The sequence below is a fragment of the Micropterus salmoides genome, unplaced genomic scaffold (assembly GCF_014851395.1).
Source record: "Micropterus salmoides isolate LMB-PRFRI ecotype aquatic unplaced genomic scaffold, ASM1485139v1 Ms_hic_scaffold_4, whole genome shotgun sequence".
Taxonomy (NCBI): domain Eukaryota; kingdom Metazoa; phylum Chordata; class Actinopteri; order Centrarchiformes; family Centrarchidae; genus Micropterus; species Micropterus salmoides.
This window is the reverse complement of record NW_024043372.1, coordinates 21,028,348-21,047,758: the sequence shown is the minus strand read 5'-3', so window position 1 is coordinate 21,047,758 and position 19,411 is coordinate 21,028,348. Positions and strand designations below refer to the sequence as shown.

Below are 19,411 nucleotides of genomic sequence, written 5' to 3'. Positions count from 1 at the left end.
GGCCTACTGTAAGCTCTCTTCATAAAGGAGTGGAATGATCGACACATGATTAAACAACTACGGAAATAACATGTTACATAGAAGACGAGCAAATTCCTCAGGTCCAGACTCAGTAAATTGCTTAAAAGACATACAGCTCAAAAGAGTAGTAATGGAAACCATTAATGTCAAGCAAACAACCCCAAAATCAAGTGACACTGGTGTGAAGTTGCTTTGATCTTCATGAGATCTGGGGGGATCATTTCTCTCATCATAAAGAACACATTTTAATTTCTTTTAAGAGCTTTTGTTTAACCGTAAGTCAGCCTTTTTGGATTTTCTGCATCAATTAAAATGTTTTAAACCCATGTTTGAGGCCTTTAGGATGCTCAGAAAGTCACAAAACTTTGACCCATACTTGAACTGGTAAATATTTCGATTTGACGTCACACCTGGGCTTGGGGGTGGCACGTTGGCACTATAGCTCCCCCAAAGACTTTTATACCTTGAAATGGTTAGGGATGCTCAAAACTCACGAGACTTGGCACGCAAGTCAGAAGGGGTGTATTTCTATTGTCTGATGTGGTTCTGGCATGGTTGTGAAAAAATGGCTCAAAAGTGGCCTGAAGAAGCCCCCGCTGTGTGTTTCACACAGATTTCACCCAGATGTATGGACTTTGGACGGCAGATGTATCATCTATAGACTTAAAAAAAGCCTCTTGGAGCCATATCCTAAACCCAATTGGAAGTCCGCCATCTTGAATTGAATATGCAATTTTTCGCCTGGCTCGGCTCTGTACTTCAACAAATTCCTCCTAGACAATTATTCTGTTCGACTTCAAATTTTGGCCGTGCAATCCAAAGACCCTTGTGATGCTGAATTGCAAAGCTTTTTAGGATTCATCTAACAGCATGTATGTGGCATGGAGTTCAATTTTTATGTTTTGCCATGAAAAAGGAAGTAAGGAAGTGTGTAAATGGACTGTACATGGTCAAATCTGTCCCAAACTTTACATTAGATAAGAACCCTGAAGACATCTACATGCCAATATTCAGTCATAGTGATAGGGGGTTGAACACACCTACAGTAAAGTAAAGGTTTCAGTATATGTTAACAGCATGCTTCAAATGAACTGGGACATACACGTGTCACCTGACCACATCTAACAGGAAAAGTGTTTATGCCTGTTCTGAAATGGATACAATAGAATGTGGAATGAAAACCCTGCTGCCATAAAGAGGGGTGAGCCATGATGAACTGTATCAGTGAGGTTAGTGACACACCAAAGAGTAACTACAGCTGCACAAAATCTAATGAATTACTGAGTCAGCATCAGTTGGTGTGCTTTTTTGTTGTGATACTAAACTGAATATTATATTAATATAACGCCACCTCACTGTACTGTAGCTATCAGGGTAAGCATTTTTAAACTACCTGGAGAATATAGATAGTTAGCAACAATACAAACTATTCAAATGCTCGCTCTTTTCCTGATACACACATGCAGACTCAGTCACAAACACACTTCTCACACTCACACCATCTCTCACACTCACACCATCTCTCCCTATGCATTGGCAAATACTTCTCTCACTGCTCCTGCCTCCCTATACCACCCACACTGGGATAAGTCATCACTGCTTCAGTGCGTAAAGCCTGGTCTTATCTGAGCAGTCGCGTTGCCTTCGAGGTCTTTATTCTTGATCTCTGCTGTCTGCAGCAGAGCTACACAACTTACCAAGTGTCTCCATCAGTGCTGCAAGAACGTAGATGACACATACATACACACAGACCAAAGACAATAAACACAATATATTCCTTTTCTTTTTATTCTTCTCTCTGTTTGGAAATTGCAGGGTCAATATTTTCATTAATCACATTACTTGACATGATGCACCAAAATTTACTCTATCTGTTTACAGGAATACACTGAATAGAACACAAGGTTTCACAATGGATACACGACTGACGTTTTGCCCATTGCACTTACAACAGTGAATGACATTTTCCAGATTTTTTGGTTCATTTTTTCCCACTTCTTTCCTTTACCCTCTTCACCTTGCAGATCATATCCATCAAATTGAAGACCTCCCAATAGACTGACAAAGGCATTCTACTCTGCAGTTACTGTGGAGGTGTTTTCTTATTGTTTTACAAACACAATATGTATAGAAACTATACACAGACTGGATGTTTCTGAATATGTGTTTTGTTCCACTGTTGTAAACAGTCAATACAAGTCAGCCACATACACTATGCTTATGCAATAATTATAATATTCATCATCATTAGTTTCGTCATCATCCTCATTATTGTGGTAATAAATATTCTTTTTATACACAAAAGTTGGCAGCAAATACGGCATGGGGATGCACATGACAGCCGTACTCAAAACTCAAAAGCTGTACAGAAGAATGAATTCATATTTACAATAAGTATGTGTGTCTGTCTGCCTTTCTGTCAATCGCACGGCTGCACTGAAGGCTGTTTTATCTCATGCACCTCGTATCGACCAGATAGCATCTCTACCTCTTGTTTTGATACAGATCTCATACACTGTTCAGTGGGAGGCACTCTTACGCAACCTCCATTTTTCTGCGCTTCCTTGAGTACTACCGGTCTGACTTGTGCTTTCAAAATGACATGCCCTGATTTTGAATGACTGGCTGAACATTTTGCTCATCAATATTCTCTACGTTGGCCTGTGATAGTCAAGGTTCGTTAGGCAAACCTTGGTGAAATCATGCCTTACCTTTTTTTTTTTTTTAATCAGGTACAACTTCCAAGAATATAAGATCTAATCATGCACCTTTCCAATGGCTTGGCTGCTGAGTGGTTTAATCAACGATGAAATATCAGATAGAAGCATTCCATTCACCCCACAGGTTACACTGACACCCAATATGTACATTGACAAGTATTAATGAGAAGTGCTGACCATCTGTATCACAGGTTTATAGCAGCACGGACAGTCACTGCAAGCCAAACACTGAGGAGCCCAGGTCAGCCAAAACACACAAAAACTGAATGAGGGCTAACAAACAGCCAGACAAAGCCAAGCAAACCCATGCTTCAAAGCAACATGATGGTGGACATTCAAAAACCGACAGTCTACACAGTTTACCCTTTGGCAACAAGTCCCCCGTGTGGGGAGTGAGGGGTCAAAACATGCCACGAAAATAAAAACAATTCTAGTTCAATATTCAAATTCATAGAGACAAGTTGCTAAGTAAAAACATTTTCATGAACCTTTCTTTTTTACTATCTTAGTTCACAATTTTGTGGTTTTCTTGTGAATACATGGTACAATGGTAATAAACTGTTTTAGGCAGAATCACTTCCAGGTTCAAAATGAGTCATTGCATAGAACATTTGAATTGATAATTGCTTTCATCCCCTCCTATATCTGTATGTGGTTGTGTGTGTTTGTGTGTGTCTTTACACAAATAGAGGCAGTGGGCCCAGCTTGTTAGTGAGATCATCTTGTTGGTGAATTGGTAACCTCATTAATCAGCAGGAAGTTAACAGGTCTATTCAGTGGAAACACAATTAACCTTGGCTCTGAAGTGTAACAAGGATGCAGAAAGTGTAATGTGTGTGTGTGTGTGCGCGCGTGCGTGCAAATGTGTATGCAGAAGATAGAGAGAGAGAGAGCGAGTGTCTGTGTGACTGTGTTAGTACCTGTCTGCATGCTCTTATGCGTCTGCACAAAACATGCACATCAGGACACGGTACTGTGGTTGTAAACCCTCTGACAAATTGTATTACATTTTTTTTAATCAACAGAAGTGTTTGATATTTCCCATCACTAATTTAAACAACATTTATACGATTGTGCTATATACCATTTTCTGCATGCTATTGCTTTTAAAAATCAACAAGCAAATTATTTGATGCAAGAAAACAGATTCAAACAAATAAAAAGTGAAAAATATAAAGTTTTACCAAAGAAAAACACAACCAAAAAAAAAAAAAAAGAAAGTCACTGGAGAGTGATTCCATAAATACACAAATGACAAATTTACATAATTAGATCTCTGAATTGTTTTATGTACATACAATAGTATACAGTTGTGTAAAAAGAAATACATGATGACATGGACATTTTAAAACATGTGAGGTATACAAGTAAAAACGTGTACTGAATAAGGCTCTTCCATTCAGTGAATATCAGGCAAAAATGAAAAGAAACTAAAAGATGAGACAAATCAATAAAAAGAATAAAGTCCCTTCTGGGATTTTATCCTTTTTATAGTCAGCCCCAGAGAGCGTGTCAGCTCTGGGTCTCACTATAACGATGGCTTTGTGATGGCTAATAAAGAGCCGTGGCCACTCCTTCATTTGGTCCTCTCATCTGTGTGAATCTCACACTTGTGGGCACACTGGTAGTAATTCCATTCCCTAAAAACCTACAGCTAATGACTAGTGGCATCTCATAGGTGGTGAAAAAGTTCTGATATGGGCTTCTTTTTTTTTCCGTTTTTGAATTATTAGTGCGTGCATTCTCATGTCCACGTTTACACAAAGCATTCAGTAGACATAAAAACAAAAAGAGCTAAATTAAAAAACATTCAAAGAAAGGGTCAAATTCCCTATACTGGAATGTACTGTAGAGATCAAAGAAACCAAGCATTCAAGGATTGTGGTGGAGTCATCAGGTTGGTTGTCATTGCTGTGATACACCTCGTCTACTCCAGGTATGTGGTGTCATTGTAGGCTATGATCGGTATCTTTGGTACAAGGAAAACCTATGAAAATCTGTCTTCTTCTTTTTTTCAGTGTTTTGCATTAAAAGGCTCTGAAGAAATCAATGTAGAATCAAATATTCTTGCCAGATGTGCACTCCTCAGACATGAGTGGTGTTCGATTAAAACCCCTGTAGAGGGCGATGTGAGGCTTCCTTTATTGAGCTGTTTGAAAGAAGAGACATGCACCACCGAACACGTTGAATTTCTCCCATGATATCCAGGTGCTTCAGTTAGCAGGCCTTTTACTGTCACACAGATCCCAGGAGGCGTTCTCTAGGAGAGAAGGGGAAGGAGCACTAGAGTCTCCCATCCCCCTCTCTTTTCCGCTTCACTACATCCTCATTATTGGCCGTTGTTGTGCTCCTGAAATAAAGACAGTGAAGATGTGAATGTTAGCAGAAATAAATTAATTGTTAATGCACAATATCAAATTCTCCAGACCAGACTCTCCTTTACGTTCCATAATACTCCAGCCAATCACAGGCCTGCTGGTATCAGCAATAATCCACTGGGCTGAGCAGGCTGGCCTGCTGCTCAAAGAAGCACTGAGTCGGGTTTATGTCCACATTCCCCCTATGTCTGTGAGTCCTGAGACTGGCCACTGACACAGAGATGATTACACTTCAAGTGTAGTAGCGTAGACAGCCTTCATTCAAATGAGCTGCAATTTCATCCTATCAAAGTCACAGCATGTGCGCTAGATTAAGTGCATTGAAATCTGCTTTATTTGCGCTTCTGTAGTTCTGCTCCATTGAGCAGAATTAGTACATTAGCTCCTTCTACCATGTAATGAGTGATGCTTACCATGAGTCACGATTCTGTGTGCCTGCATGCGCTCTTGTCTCTGTGTGTCTTTGCGTGTGTGACATTAAAGCAAAGTCACAGTTAGCCTTCTCAGGCTAAGTATAGCCCAGCATGCTTGGCCCAGATTATTGGACATTTGTGGAGTCAAAAGGTAAACCGTACTAGTTCCAACCTCCCTTGTTCTTGGCTTTGGCCTTTCACCTATGCAGTAGAAAGTTAAAGCGGACTGTGACTTTAATTACCTGACCTGACACAGCAGTGAACCAATGAAATACAATGCTGAAGCAAACAAAAGTAAAACCAACAACAAAGATGAATTCAGCCAGCCCATAATCTAGCAACACAAACATACATACGTGACCACATACACATGTACACACACACAGATGTATGTGAATGGCTTTTAGTTACTTACCATTGGCCTAATGAGGCATCAGACATCTCCACAATCATTATTCTGGGGCTGTAGTTCTGTCAAGGCATCCACTTACTTTTAGGCCTCTTCAGTGCTCTGCTCATGTCTTGTAACACTATGCTGACAAAGCATTCACCCTTATTTAATTCACTTCAATCGTGCGCCCATGTCTGGGGAATTCAGTGCTGACAAGGCATCCTTTGATTCCAGCTCTGTTCAGTAATTTGGGGTAAGGGAAAGGTACAGCGGATCAGTCCGAATATACAATCAACATTTAATTAGTCATCAGTTCACTTGAGTCTTCTCATTATGCAGACATGGACTATGCTAATCTATGCAAATATCCATCTGATAAAACACTTGATCGATTAATCAAAGTGTGACGGCATCCTATGTTTTCACAGCTTGGAGTCTCTGTGTACTTAATAAAAACTTAACAAAATCAAAAATTAGTGAGGTAAAGTATCACCAGCGGTATAAAGTTTAACAAGTTACTGCATTAGTGCCTTTGTTTTCCATGATGCAAGTGTCACAAAAGTAAATAGTTTTCTACAATGACATGGTTTCCACTTGCTTAGCGGAGCAGGTGGCACGATATTTATCATAAAGACAATGCCCGACTCCCCAAAAGTAAACATGTCCAAAAACGTTTCCGTTTCTCAAGGGATTAAGAAGAGTTAATGAGATACTCACTGATGCACTCAGGATCTCTCTTCCTCTATGTCCTCTGTAATGTGAAATGTATTTAATGCAGTTTCATAGGTTTTTCAAGAACAAAGCTACCAATCCATCTCATTTCAACCCTGCACACCCTGAAAAATAAAAAGCACAGTGATTCAAAATTAACAAATGAAGTGATATACATACATTGTCATTCCCCAAACACCCGTTATTTGCAACGAGGCAGCAGTTCATAGTTTCTGTTGATAAGCAGGCTGCCATCTGTTGCCTCCCGTCCTTAAATCAATACATGCTTCTAAATTAAAAGTTTAAAGAAAAACTAAAACGTTTTGAGTTGCTAATGCTGGTAACTTTCATAAAAAGAAACTTGATTTCACTTACCCTCTTCTCTTGAGTTCACCAAAATGAAGTGAACTTCTTCCCAAGGCCAGTCAAAGCTGTGAGAATGAAAAAGAGAAGGAGGCAAATATGAGAAAAACTACCCAACCCAAACAGTGAGACATCTAAAATATTCCAGTAGTAATTTTTGCTGTATTAATAAACACCTTCTTTTAAAACAAAAGCTAAAAGACAGTGGATTTAACATTTGCTAGACCCAAAGATATCTAAGAAGCTGTATTTCAGTTTCTTAAACATTTATTTTTTCACGACTGTACCGTCTCCCAGTTTTCCCGCCTGCTCTGCTGCCCCTCCTTGCAGGATTTTGGTGAGAACATTTTCCCCTTCAGCGGGTGCCTGTCCTGCTGCAGCGCTGCCTATACCTACAGGTTTACTACCTATCCCAACAGGCGCAGCCTTGGATCCTGCGAATAACAAATAACATAACCATCACTTATGTCGTCATTTCCCTGTGTTCAGTTAGTGGTTTATGGTAATGAAGGACCTGAGACATACCAATGCCTGTTAGAGGGGGTGTAGCTATTTTGGTAGGCTGTGGTGCTCCTACAGGGACTCCTGTTGTAGGTTTCATTCCTGTGGCTGCTGCTGCAGGTGTAGTATCCATTTTAGCCTGTTATTAATTAAACAGAAACAAATAAGGAGTTAGGGTAGTAGGGCAGCTTGCTACTATTATTAGAGTATATTTTAAATGTAATCCCAAAATATAATCCAATCTAGATAATCAAAAAAACTCACAGCCATAGGATTATTATCTGTCATCATAACTAGCCACTTGGCAATATGTCACACAATACAGGTTTTCAAGTAGAACATTTATAAAAACAAAGACATTTAATGTACTAGGTAAAGTAAAACAAAGCTTTGGATACTCACGACTGTGGTAGCAGGCTGCCCAGCTGCAGATCCTACTCCTGGCTGCCGTCCCTGTGGTGGCACTTGGCTGGATTTGGGCTGCTGCTGTGCAGGTCCAACTCCTGCAGTTGTTGTAGGTTGGTTGCTCTGAGGGGTCTGACTGTGCTGCTGTGGTTGCTGCTGCTGCTGTTGTGTACTCTGGTGATGCTGTTGCTGGGCCTGCTGGGTACCATCGAGTGGTTCAGGTCCTAGATGTCTCCCAGATTGACCCTGACCACCAGACCGCTGCTGCCCAGCATGGCCCTGAGGAGGCTGCTGCTGTGGTTTAGGCCCTGCTGGAGAGGGCTCCTGCCTCCTGGAGGCTGTGCGATCTCCTTGGGGTCTCTGGCTCCGTCCTCCGGTGCCGTGGTGAAGACCAGAGTCTCGAGAGAAGTCACCTGAGTTCCGGGGGCTTTCCTGGGCGGAACGGGAGTCTGGACCGCTCCTTCTTTGTGTAGATGAGGAGTTTCTGCCATCAGAGCGGCCAGGTGGGTCTTTGGGGTGTGTCCTGGAAGAACGGGAGGACCTAGGATCCTCTGAGGAGTGGCGAGAAGAGCTGTGTCTGCCAGAGCTGCTGCCGTGGTGACGGTGGTCCCGTGATGATGTGGAGGAGGGGTGCCGTTGTTGGTTGTACTCATCAGGGGGACAGTATTCCTCTGGAGGTTCGTCATAATCATGGTAGGTGTGTTTACTACGCCTACCTGTGGATGAGTGACTTCCACTTCCATGATGTCTTGAGCGATCAGAACGGGCCTCCCGTGGCTTCTCAAACCAATCAGTCTCCTCTTGGCCCAAATGATAGGCTTTTTAAAACCAAAACAAACAATATCAGTCAATTGTTTTTATGTGGTGAGGAGTAGCATGCACATTGAAGCCATGCAAAATAATTGTGAAAACATGCTCCAAATCCCAGAGCCATGCACATTTTTGAGAAATCCAACAACTTAAAAAACAGGCATCACCTCACACAAAAAAATTATGCGTGCAAAACAGAAATATAAAACAAGCATTTTTGGCTTAATTTCAGGACACAGGAAACATTCCATAAAAAAGACAAGACAAACAAAGAATGGTGCTCTTCTCACATTTGGCATGCAGTCCCTTTCCAGCACACTTTAAAGGTGGGAGGAACGAATGTCAGGCAGTACAAATTACTCAGCACCAGTTACCTTCACTGTCAGAAACAGCACAGTGCATGTCATCTACGAGGTAAGAGTCGTCTGGTTTATAGACATGACTTCTGGGAAGGTCCTTCTTGTGATGGTCCTGCACATCTGGCAATGAATGACTGGAGCCATACTGGTTCCTTACATCATGGGCGTCTGGTATGACAGAGCCTCTTCCCATGCCTACGGGCTTCCCAACAGGACTGAGTGGGCTCTCCTCTTCTGAATTCTGGCTACGCATAGGGGGTCTTCCGCGGCTGCTTCTCTGAGACCGCTCCATGGCATCCCTCTCGTAGGATTTACTTCTATGGCCTGTGGCATCTCTGGATGAAATCTTGTCCATACCATATCCAGTAGACCTGGACCTACCAGAGCTGTACATGCGGTCGTCCTCCTCAAGACCCTCACGACTGGTGCCGTAATATTTCTGCTGGTCATATGCATTCTTCTTCATCCCATAGGTGACATCATCCTGAAGCTTCTTGGATCTGGACACAACAGTACAGCTCCCTCCTGTTGATGTCGTCATTGTGTAAGAGGCAAGGTCAGACTCCACATCCCGTGCTTCCTCAATAGGGGAGAATTTGGAAATCTTTTGCTCCATTCCCTGCTTCCTGTGCTTACTACGTTTAGATGAGACTACTGCAGGGGCGAGATTCTTGGGAGTGAGTTTGTGGCTACTGGAGCTGCTTCGTGATGTGTGTTTATAATCATCATAGTAATAGGAAGAGCCTCCACTCACTGTGGTGCTGGTGCGACCGTCCGCTGTACTTTGGTAACCCGTTGTGCCTGTTGGTCTGCCATAAGCATCCACAGGCTCATCTTCAGGCCTACCATAGGCACTCCCACGTGCGGGACCATTCTCACTGCGATACCGCCCTCCCACAGGATGGCCTAGAGCATCAGTAGGTTGGCTAGTGTTGTCTTTTGTCAACTCACTGATGTCATCAATCATGACATAGTTCCGAGGAATATTCTGCTCCAGGTTAGAGGTGTAGAGTCCATCTGAAGCATAAGCAGAGGTGGGGCTCTCTACAGAGTGAGACAGGCCAGGCTCAGGGGGGCGGTATTGTCCATACGCATTGCTGTAGACTGAACCAAAGTTGGTATCTGGAGCTGATGTGGCCACAGACACTGCCGGGTTGCTGATGACCTCATAGTTGGTGGGGAGTTTTTGCTCGAGGTCAGCCAAAGAGGTTTGCCGCGGTCTTTGATGGACTGTAAGGATCTCTGCCTGGGGCTGGTAGGAGAGAACAGGTTGGTAGGAGCTATGGCTCGGGTAAGGAAGGCTCTGCCCTGGCATAGGCTGACCAGGTGGATGGAAACCCTGAAGACCATGCTGCTGCATGCCAAGGTCTGGCTGGTAGGAGGACTGGGCATACATGCGGGAGGAATAGGTTCCCTGATTCTGGTAGCCAGGTCCTGGTGGGGGATGGGGCTGGAATGTTCCTGGCTGGGGTGCAGAGGATGAAGGGTACTGAGGAGGTTGGAAACCTATCTGTTGATAAGCAGAACTTGGTTGCTGTGTTGATGGTTGACTTGGAGGGTATGGATAAGCCATATAGGATGAGGTTGAGGGATACTGGGAGGTTGAATTGAGGTCATTAGTAAATTGGCTCAATGGTGCAGTGTTGGGCCTTGTTAGCAGACCATTGGAATCAAAGGTTCCTGTTGCAGCTGCCATCCTGAGATTATTGAGCTCACTGTCTGACATGTAGTCCCGAGCATCACCCATACATCTCAGGTAAGCTATCTCTCTCCTCTCCCTCTCCTTCACCATGGTCTCTTTACGTTGGGTGATGCCTAGCTCCAAGTAACGTAGCTTGGCGTCAATCTCTTTCTCTTCTTCCTCCAGTTCAGCCTGCTGCTTACGGAGCTTCGACGACTCTTGTTCCACAGCTTTCAGTTCACTCAGCAGGCCAGCCTTGGTGACTCCTTGGGAAGGTCTGGGTAAGACCCTCTGGGGCATGCCAGGAGAGCTGTACATTTGTGCTGGAGTAACAATGGGGAGCGGAGTCTCCTCTGGAGGGGGACTAGGGAGAGTCCTCTTTACTTTCCTCATCAGAGAGTTCTGCTGCTGCTGCAGGGAGGCCATCTGCTAAGAGAAGAGACACATCAGCAAACACTGAGCTATAAACAGAATGTGTTTATGTAAATTAGACTCATTACTGTACACTGGGTACTCACAGAGGATCTGCACATTTCTTCATCCCTAGGCCTAAGTAAAGAGCTATGCAGCCTGATATGTTGTCAGACAACTTGATGTTAATTAACATACGTACTACGGGAGCATTAGCTTCATCGGTAATTTAATTAACATAGTATGATTTCATTATATTGATGAAAATGTTTTTTTTTTCTGAAACCAAAGACACTAAGTGACATTTTACATTTTTATACCTAATTAACAATGTTAAGTACTGTAAAATGTTTAGTAATGGCAGTCAGTGTCGTCAACACAAATATATTACATAATATTATTAGTGGTTCCAATTAGGGGTACAATTTAACCATGTTACTTATTATAGTGACCAAGTATCATTCATTACATTGTTACTGCAATGATTACATATTAGTCAAATATGTATCAGTAACAATAAGTGTGTCTGAGCAAGCAGTAGTTGTGTTTTTTCAATACATCTAATCTAATATGCTAAATGTTGGATGCATGAATGCCAGATTTGTATTTATTTATTAGAAAATAGAAAAAAGAAATGTGTGTTTGAGTAGCTTAGTAAATGTAATGTAAAACATGAACTGGTTAAACATTTTTTTCAAACCGCAATGAGACATCTGAGTATAGTAAAGCAATTGTGTCTTCAGTCCATTGATTTCATTGAAATGTATTTTCAGAAATATGTTACTTATTACTCAAAATACATTGCTCAAAATATTTATGTATGTCATGCAGGTAAGAAGAGTCAAACATTACAAATAAAAACAACTTAAAAATATACCTATGCTAGTCTAATACTTACAAAATAGTTGTGTTGGGTAGATCCATGGGGATTCTTTTAAGTATCCACAAGACAACGGTATATGAAACACTAACAGTAAAGATTACACTAGACTTGCAAATGTGTGAAATGCTTGAAATCTGATTTCTACATTTCTCAGTCTAATTTTAGTCTAAATACAGAGCAATGTTAATTTACTTTGACCAGCTGCTAACAATCAGGAAGACAGCAAAGCACCACCCAGATTCTTCCACATTGTATCTCCCCCTGGCAACTCTTAAAGGTTTGCCATATATAGAAGACATGGCAAAGAGAAAGTGGGAGAGAGAGAGAATGAGAGAGAGGAAAATGGACTAAAAGAGTAGAAAGAGGGAAGATAAGGGAGGAGATACAGCAGTAAAGGATGATGGGAAAAGCTTTTCTGGCATGGACAGCTGCTCTCATGAGAACATTCTGTCACCTTCTCTATGCCAGATCCTGTGTCATCATCTATGTCCACACAAAGCATATTCTAAATACACATTTTTATTTTAATATCTGTTTTACTCTTAGACAATTAAATTACAAATATTACCTTAATTAATTAATAATATAGATATTAGCAATATTAATTATATTGCTAATATCTAACGCTCTCTACATGCTAATTGACAGGGTTTGGTACTGGTAGCACTGGTACCTCCAAATGTATAACATTTAAATGATGCAATTAATTATTTTCCTACAAAAACATACAGCAAGTTATCCTATGCAAATAGCTATGGTAAACCTGACATCATATTGTATATGAGCCGCAAAAACACATTGTGTGTAATCAAAAGACTTCGTGGGGGTGCTGCACTTTTAAAAATAGATATTTTTTCTGAATACAAACATCCACTAATATTTATATTTGTATTTTATTCATTATTACTTTGGTAAGCCTTCATAAACTGGGGGAAAAATGGATTAATTATGTTTAAAGAAAAAGTGATGGTTTCATACCTGACTGTTGGAAAGAGCTTGCTGATGATATGGGGAAAACCTGTTCTTGGCAGGGTCTTCTGATGTGGGGCTGAGAGGCTTCGGATCCGACATGGAGCGCTGCACACTTTTTATGGGTCTTGGTAGGGTCTGGTGGCGTTGGGGTGATTCAGCAGTAAAGGATTTCTGCTGGGGTGTAACATGGGCCTTGTTAAGTTTCTCCTGGGAGGCAAATGTTGTCTCCAGCATGCGATGAGGAGACAATGGAGATACAGGGGAGTATAGCACCTGGGGAGATTTTGGGGGCTGGCGAGATGGAGACTCATTTTGTTGCTGCTGATAGCCTATTTCAAGGGGGTCTGGTTTCCTCCTCTCAAACTTGGCAACTCCTTGGAGTCTTGGAGAGGTTGGGTCAGATGTGTTCGCACCTACCATATGCAGACTTGTGGAGTATGGACTGATAGTTGTAGGGACACTCAGCTGAGGGGCAACCACACCATGAGACTGAGATTCTGGTTCTGTCTGGCAGGCCAGACTCTCTCCTTTGTGGGTCCTTTCAGGGGCTGCTATGTAATGTAATAGGTCAACCTTTGAGGTCTCTGCCATGGTAATGTGGATCGCAGGTGAAATCCTGCCTAATTGGTCAGGCTCTGTTTGGCATGACGAATCATTGGTGGTCTGAATAGCTATACTTGCAGAAGCCACTTTAGATGATCCTTCTGATTTAGCCTCGCCACTGGATTCAGAGTGCCTGGATACACGTGATCTCCTGCGCCTTACTGGTTGCTGGTCCCATTCTCCCTGGTCCTCCTCATCAGTCTGCACACTGCAGTCCGCAATACGCCTTGTTCTTCTACGCCTGTTCATGAATCTGTCCTCTCCATCTTCATCGTCTGTTTGCACACAGCTGTCTGTAATCCTCTTCACAGAGTCCTCCTCTGTACCATCCCTCAGCCGAGGCATGGAATTCTGCTTTTTCATAATCTTGGAATCAGCCTGTTTGTCACTGCTTCTCAAAGACATTTCAGAGGCAGAACTATGAATAGGTCGAGCAGCCACCACGGCTTGGACCACTTGTCCATCTTGCCAAAACTGAACACTCTGTCCATCTTGTTGAATAACTCTACCACTCTGGTCACAGATAATAAACCCTTGAGGGGGCCCTCCTCCAACAACTACCCCTTGTATAGCACCCTGGGCAGACGTTGCTGCTGCTGCCACTGCTGCTGATGCGGCAGCTGCCTCTGCTGCAGCAGCAGCAGCTGCTGCCTCCACTGCTGCTGTCTTTTGCCTTTTCTGCTCCTCTAACTGCTGCTGGAGCTGCTGTTGCAGAGACTGAATTTGTTCAAGCTGCATTCTCTGCTGGGCCAGTTGTTCTCTTTGCATAATGAGCTGTGTCTCCCGCTCTGCTTGCTGTTGCTGTATGACTTGGTGTTTGATTGTCTGAAGTTCTTGAATCTCACGCTGAACGAGTAGTTGTTCTTTTTCTCTGTGTCGCTGAAGCTCCATACGATCCCTTTCAAGCTCCTCTTGTAGACGCAGCTGTCGGAATTTCTCCAGTTCAACACGCTCTCGCTCTAGCTGCAGCATGTGCTCTTGTTGCTGACTTAGTCTATCATCTTCCTTACCTTTCTGGGTATCTATAGGAGGAGAAAGTTTGGAACTCTGTGCTAGGGCAGTACTGTGGGTTGTTGCTTGTGGCTGGCCCTGTGGCAGACCTAATGGTTGAGGCTGACTGATCGGTTGAACTTGTGGTTGGATTTGAGTCAAAGATAAAGGTTCAGTTTGAGTAGGTAACTGTTGTGGCTGCATTTGAGCCTGCACTGGCTGGACAGTTGGAGGTTGGCCTTGAGGTTGAGAGAGGGACGAAACACTCTGTGAGGTGAGTTGACTACGGTCTGTCTGCTGATCTGCCGTGGTTTGCATACCAGTTGCCGGTATACTTTGTATTCCTAATTGTGCTGCAGGTTGGGTTGGTGGAATGGTTGCAGCCGTTTGCGCAGCAACTGTTGTTAAAGGCTTTCCAAGGTATACAGGGGTTTCCTGATGTGAGCTGCTTGCATCAGGCACACTTCCTGATGGTGTGCCTGAAGTTGTATACTGGTTTGGAGGAGGGTAGGGATATTGTCCCTGTGTGGACAGAGGCATTCTGGGAGTCAATTGAGGCAACCTAGTGAGGCTAGCCAATGGTACAGCAGTTACACCTGTAGGGTATGGTCTGTAAATTCCTCTAGGCATGGGACGCATGACAGAGGAAGGCTGGGTGGTAATTGGCAAAGTAGAGGCTATGGGAGTGTTTATGGTGGAATATATCATGCCATCACCTCCTCTCATAGCAGCAGGGTACAAGGCGCGTATACTTGCTTGTCTAGCATTTATCAGGTTTGTTAGCGTTTGGCCATTTGCAGTTGGTCTTCCATCTGGACCATACAGTAGGTTTGCTCTTATTGACGCTAAGCTTTGCTGAAGATTTAGCCTAGCTAAAGTTCCACCCCTTCCAGCCCCATATGGTACAAGTTCAGGGTTAGTTCCATACCGGCTTCCAAACTGGTCCACAGAGTTAAGAGCTGCACACATGCGACTGATTTCCCTCGCGGTGGTTGCACTGTACTGAGCCAGACTGGAGTCCTGTGATCCTGCTAGGTCACGTGAGCTGTAGGCATATTCTGAATTTATGTTTGACATGGAGCCATATCGACGAAGGGGTAATGATGGGGCTGCAAAATCTCCTTGGTGACGCAAGTCTGTGTAAGATCCATACTGTGCTCCCATGCCAAGGTATCCACCATCATATGCCTGATTCATGTTGCTAAGATCTACTGCCAGACCCCCTTGGACATTACTCTGATAGTGACTAGCATCAGTCATGGAAGGCAGATTAGTATCAGACATGGAGGGCTGTATTCTTCCTGAGAAGACTATGGGTGGTTGATATTGTTTATGTTCCTCTGTCACTCCTTGTGTAGCTTGGGGCTGGTGTTGTTGTTGGCTGACATTGTAGTGTGGTGGATGGGGAGGGTGGACGGCTTGAGATGTTTCAGTGGTGGGGGTTTTATCTGAGGATGCTGCTGTAGGCTTCTGGGTGAATGACCCTGAACAGGAACCAGCAAAGGGCAATTTGTAAACAACATCACAACAAGCCACCTGGTTTTCTGGTTTGATCTGTCCAGTGAGATCTAAGACCTGAGGAGGGGGAGGAGGTTCCTCTCTCTTTACCAGTTGAGTGACTGTGCCCTCCTGTGATGTGCTACTCTCATCAAGTTGCACCATCATAACATGTGGTTTACCTGTGGATAAATTCATTATGGTTGGCTTGTTTTTTAGCTCCAAGGCAACTCCACCATAGATTTCATGAGTTGCATTAGAAGCAGGACCCCCAGACACTGTCGGTGGAGCCAGGGGGGATACTCTGGGAATGGCACTAGCAGTCACTACAGGCTGGGCACTGCTTGTTTGGCTCACTACAAGATCTTTTTTCATCAGCAGTGGCTGGACCTGATTAGCTAAATTGTAACGAGCAAAAGAGGATTGCTGTTGGTGCTGCTGGAGCTGCTGCTCAAGAAGTTGTTGCTGCTGCAGGAGCTTCTGCTGCTGTAACTGCAGTTGTTGCTGTTGTATACCCAGGTTTTCCAGGCAGGCATCAATTTTCGGAATAGAAGGGTCAGTAACTGGTGGCTTACTCTGGGTTAAACACACAGCTGATCCAACACCCTGCCCATAATCCACACGGTTTTGCAAAGGATCTCCATACACAATTGGCTGCTTGGGTTGGGACATGAACATCGAACCTGCAACTGTGATGCTAACTGTGGTCGGTGTTGACATAGATATGTGTGGTTGCTCTTGTGCATTAAGGTTCATAATAAGAGGTTGCACTGCTGTGTGTCGACCAGATGGCTGCTCTGCTCCTAAAGAGTATCTTCTTGTGTCAGAGGCAAGGGATGTTAGGTCCATCCCTTGGTCTGTCATTATAATTGGAGCTGGCCTCAATGGGGCTCTCAGATCCACCACATTAGTGCTTGGATGTGTTTGGCCCTGACCCACAACTTTTGAAGTGCCTGGAATATTTGAGATTTTACACAAAGATATATTTTCCATAGATCCACGACTATGTGCAGTTGTGGTCACGGTGCTAATACCAACATTTACTTTTTCAACATTTTGAGCCATCTGTGAAGAATGTTTAGGAGACTGTTGTAAAGGATGCATTTGTGGTGACGTTGGGGAACTTGTCGAAGGGGACTGGGAGCTATACAAGGTTTTACAGCTGATTTGTGTTGGTGATGACAAAGGGGAAGTGGATGAATTTACAGTAAGTGGCTTGGCAGGGCTAGTTGTATCAGAGCCTAATGTTATCACCATCACAGGTGAATCTTGAGAGGACTGTTGTCGTGTAAGACGTGGTGACATTGCCCTTTGAGATGCCTGGGCTCCTTGGGATGCTGCAGCTGATGTAGGACCACCAGGCAAAGATGGCAGCTGCCTGCCACTACTACCAGTGGGTCTCACGGACGGCATATGCGTTGGGCTTTGTGCCGGAGAAGTGGTGGGGGAGACTGGGGGGCTGGGACCCTTGAAAAGGGAGAAAACTTTGGAGGTTAGGGAGGATGCTCCAGGGTCAGGTGATGCCTTTGTTGGCCTCTGGGAGCCTGTTCTGTTGCTGGCAGGCACTGTGCTACCAGCCTGTCGAGTTGCGGCAGTTTGACTGACTTGGGCTTTGGTTGTGGCAACTCCAACAACACCTTCAATTTTGGCACTCTGTGTCATCATCCTATTTTGTGTTTCTTTTGATAGATGCTGTGCTGCATGAATTCCTGAAATTCTTGGATCACTGCCTGTTGTGGAGAAGGACATAGGTGCAGTAACCTGTGTTGGGCTTGAGCCGGGGGTTAGAACAGTTCCTGCTTCAAGATGATGTTTACTGTCAGGCTGAGGGGCACCAATCTGCTGATGAACTGTTTGTCCTTGCCTCTGCATGAGCTGCGCCTTCTTCATCATCTCCTCATAGACCTCCTCTGCACTTTTTAGTGTTTTATCAGAGGGTGACATTGCTGATGTCTTTTCTGTAGGAGAGTAGAGGGATGTGAAGGTTGGAAGGTTGTATTCATTTCCTGATTTGTAAAGCTTTCCACTAATCATTTCAAAGCCTTCTGCCTCTGAGTCCATAGATGGTGAGTATTCAGAACATGATGATCTGTGAAGCTCCTCCATCTCTGCAGCCTGTCTCAGCTCTTCTGTTGGCGATGCATCCTCAATAGGAGAGAGATTACTGGGGGGAGTTTTGGATCTTTCCCTGCGCCTCTGTGCCCGTAGCTCCTCTTTATCCCTCTTTGTTTTTCGAGCAGTGCTTCGGATCCTCTGTTGTTCTAGGTCTCTCATCTGCTCCTGTTCCCTAAGTAGTTCTTCCTCCTCTCTGAGCTCATCCTCCTCAGATGAGTCCTCAATAGTGGGCAGCAGTGGCCCATGGGACCGATGTCGAGCTTTCCTCTGCTGCTTTGCCTCCTCTAGTCTTGCCCTACGACTAGGGCTGCTGTCACTGTCATCCTCCATGGACGACACAGATGTTGGGGATGTTCCAGATGTGTAGCTGGGAGTGGTGGCAGGTAGGGTGGATGAATATTCTCCCTTGGACCGCTCTTCAGGAGAACCAGTCAGACTCTCCATTTCTAGCTCAGGTTCTCGTAGGTCATGCTCAGTACTGAGCTCCATGTCTCGGTTGTAGCTGTTGGTGTTATTCAGCTCAATGGTTTTAAATCGCCGAAGGCCTCCAGCCATTACAACATCTTCCTCTTCATTTGCCTTATAAGCACCCTCTGATGTCTTAGTTTCATCCTCAAAACTATTAGAATGGTGAGAGAGTCGTCGTCTCTCTTTGCTCAAATCCCCACCGGTTTTATGTCCCCTTTTAGTTTTCTGGTTTCCGTGTTCTTCCAACTCTTCTTCATCAGCACTCATCTCCATAATTTGCCTCCTCATGAACTCCTCATCTGTTAAATCTTTATGTGACTTCTTCTGCCTTACTGGCAATGGGGACAGACCACTTTCACTGCTGTCCTCCACATAATCATGGCGAAGCTTACAACTGAGTTCATCCTCTGATTCATCTCTTGCTGCATCGTCATCAGGACTGTAGTCCCGGTCCTTTCCTACAGACAGTGAATGTGGCCTGTGCTTCTGGTCTGAGGCAGTCTTTGACTCTAGTAGAGGCTTCATGGAGCTCTCTAGTTTGGTGATTTCTGAGGGGATGGAAGCACCTCTTTCATTGAGTTTGTTTCCTTCTTCCTGGATCTGGCCTGTAATCTCCCCATGAGAGCTGGAGATCCCATCTGAGGAGTATCCAGTGTCACTTAAACTCTGTGTACTTGATTTGTTGTAATCCTGAAGAAAGAGAGAAAGAGAATGAGAAT

At 43.9% G+C, this 19,411-nt stretch overlaps 1 protein-coding gene across 2 annotated transcripts in view; it reads right to left on the bottom strand.

The window, feature by feature from the left end:
* Positions 1-1,800: 1,800 nt before the first annotated feature.
* Positions 1,801-19,411, bottom strand: part of bsnb (bassoon (presynaptic cytomatrix protein) b) — a 62,111-nt gene continuing 44,500 nt past the window's right edge. The window contains exons 5-13 of one of the 2 annotated variants that reach the window (XM_038696742.1): positions 13,026-19,382; positions 9,088-11,182; positions 7,901-8,721; positions 7,523-7,637; positions 7,285-7,431; positions 7,010-7,065; positions 6,641-6,759; positions 5,948-6,159; positions 1,801-5,091 (exon numbers count right to left, since the gene is read on the bottom strand). In XM_038696742.1, the coding sequence (XP_038552670.1) occupies positions 7,025-7,065; positions 7,285-7,431; positions 7,523-7,637; positions 7,901-8,721; positions 9,088-11,182; positions 13,026-19,382 (9,576 nt within the window). In that variant the 3' untranslated portion in view covers positions 1,801-5,091; positions 5,948-6,159; positions 6,641-6,759; positions 7,010-7,024. The remainder of the gene's footprint in view (positions 5,092-5,947; positions 6,160-6,640; positions 6,760-7,009; positions 7,066-7,284; positions 7,432-7,522; positions 7,638-7,900; positions 8,722-9,087; positions 11,183-13,025; positions 19,383-19,411) is intronic. The other variant, XM_038696743.1, reaches the window with a different exon arrangement.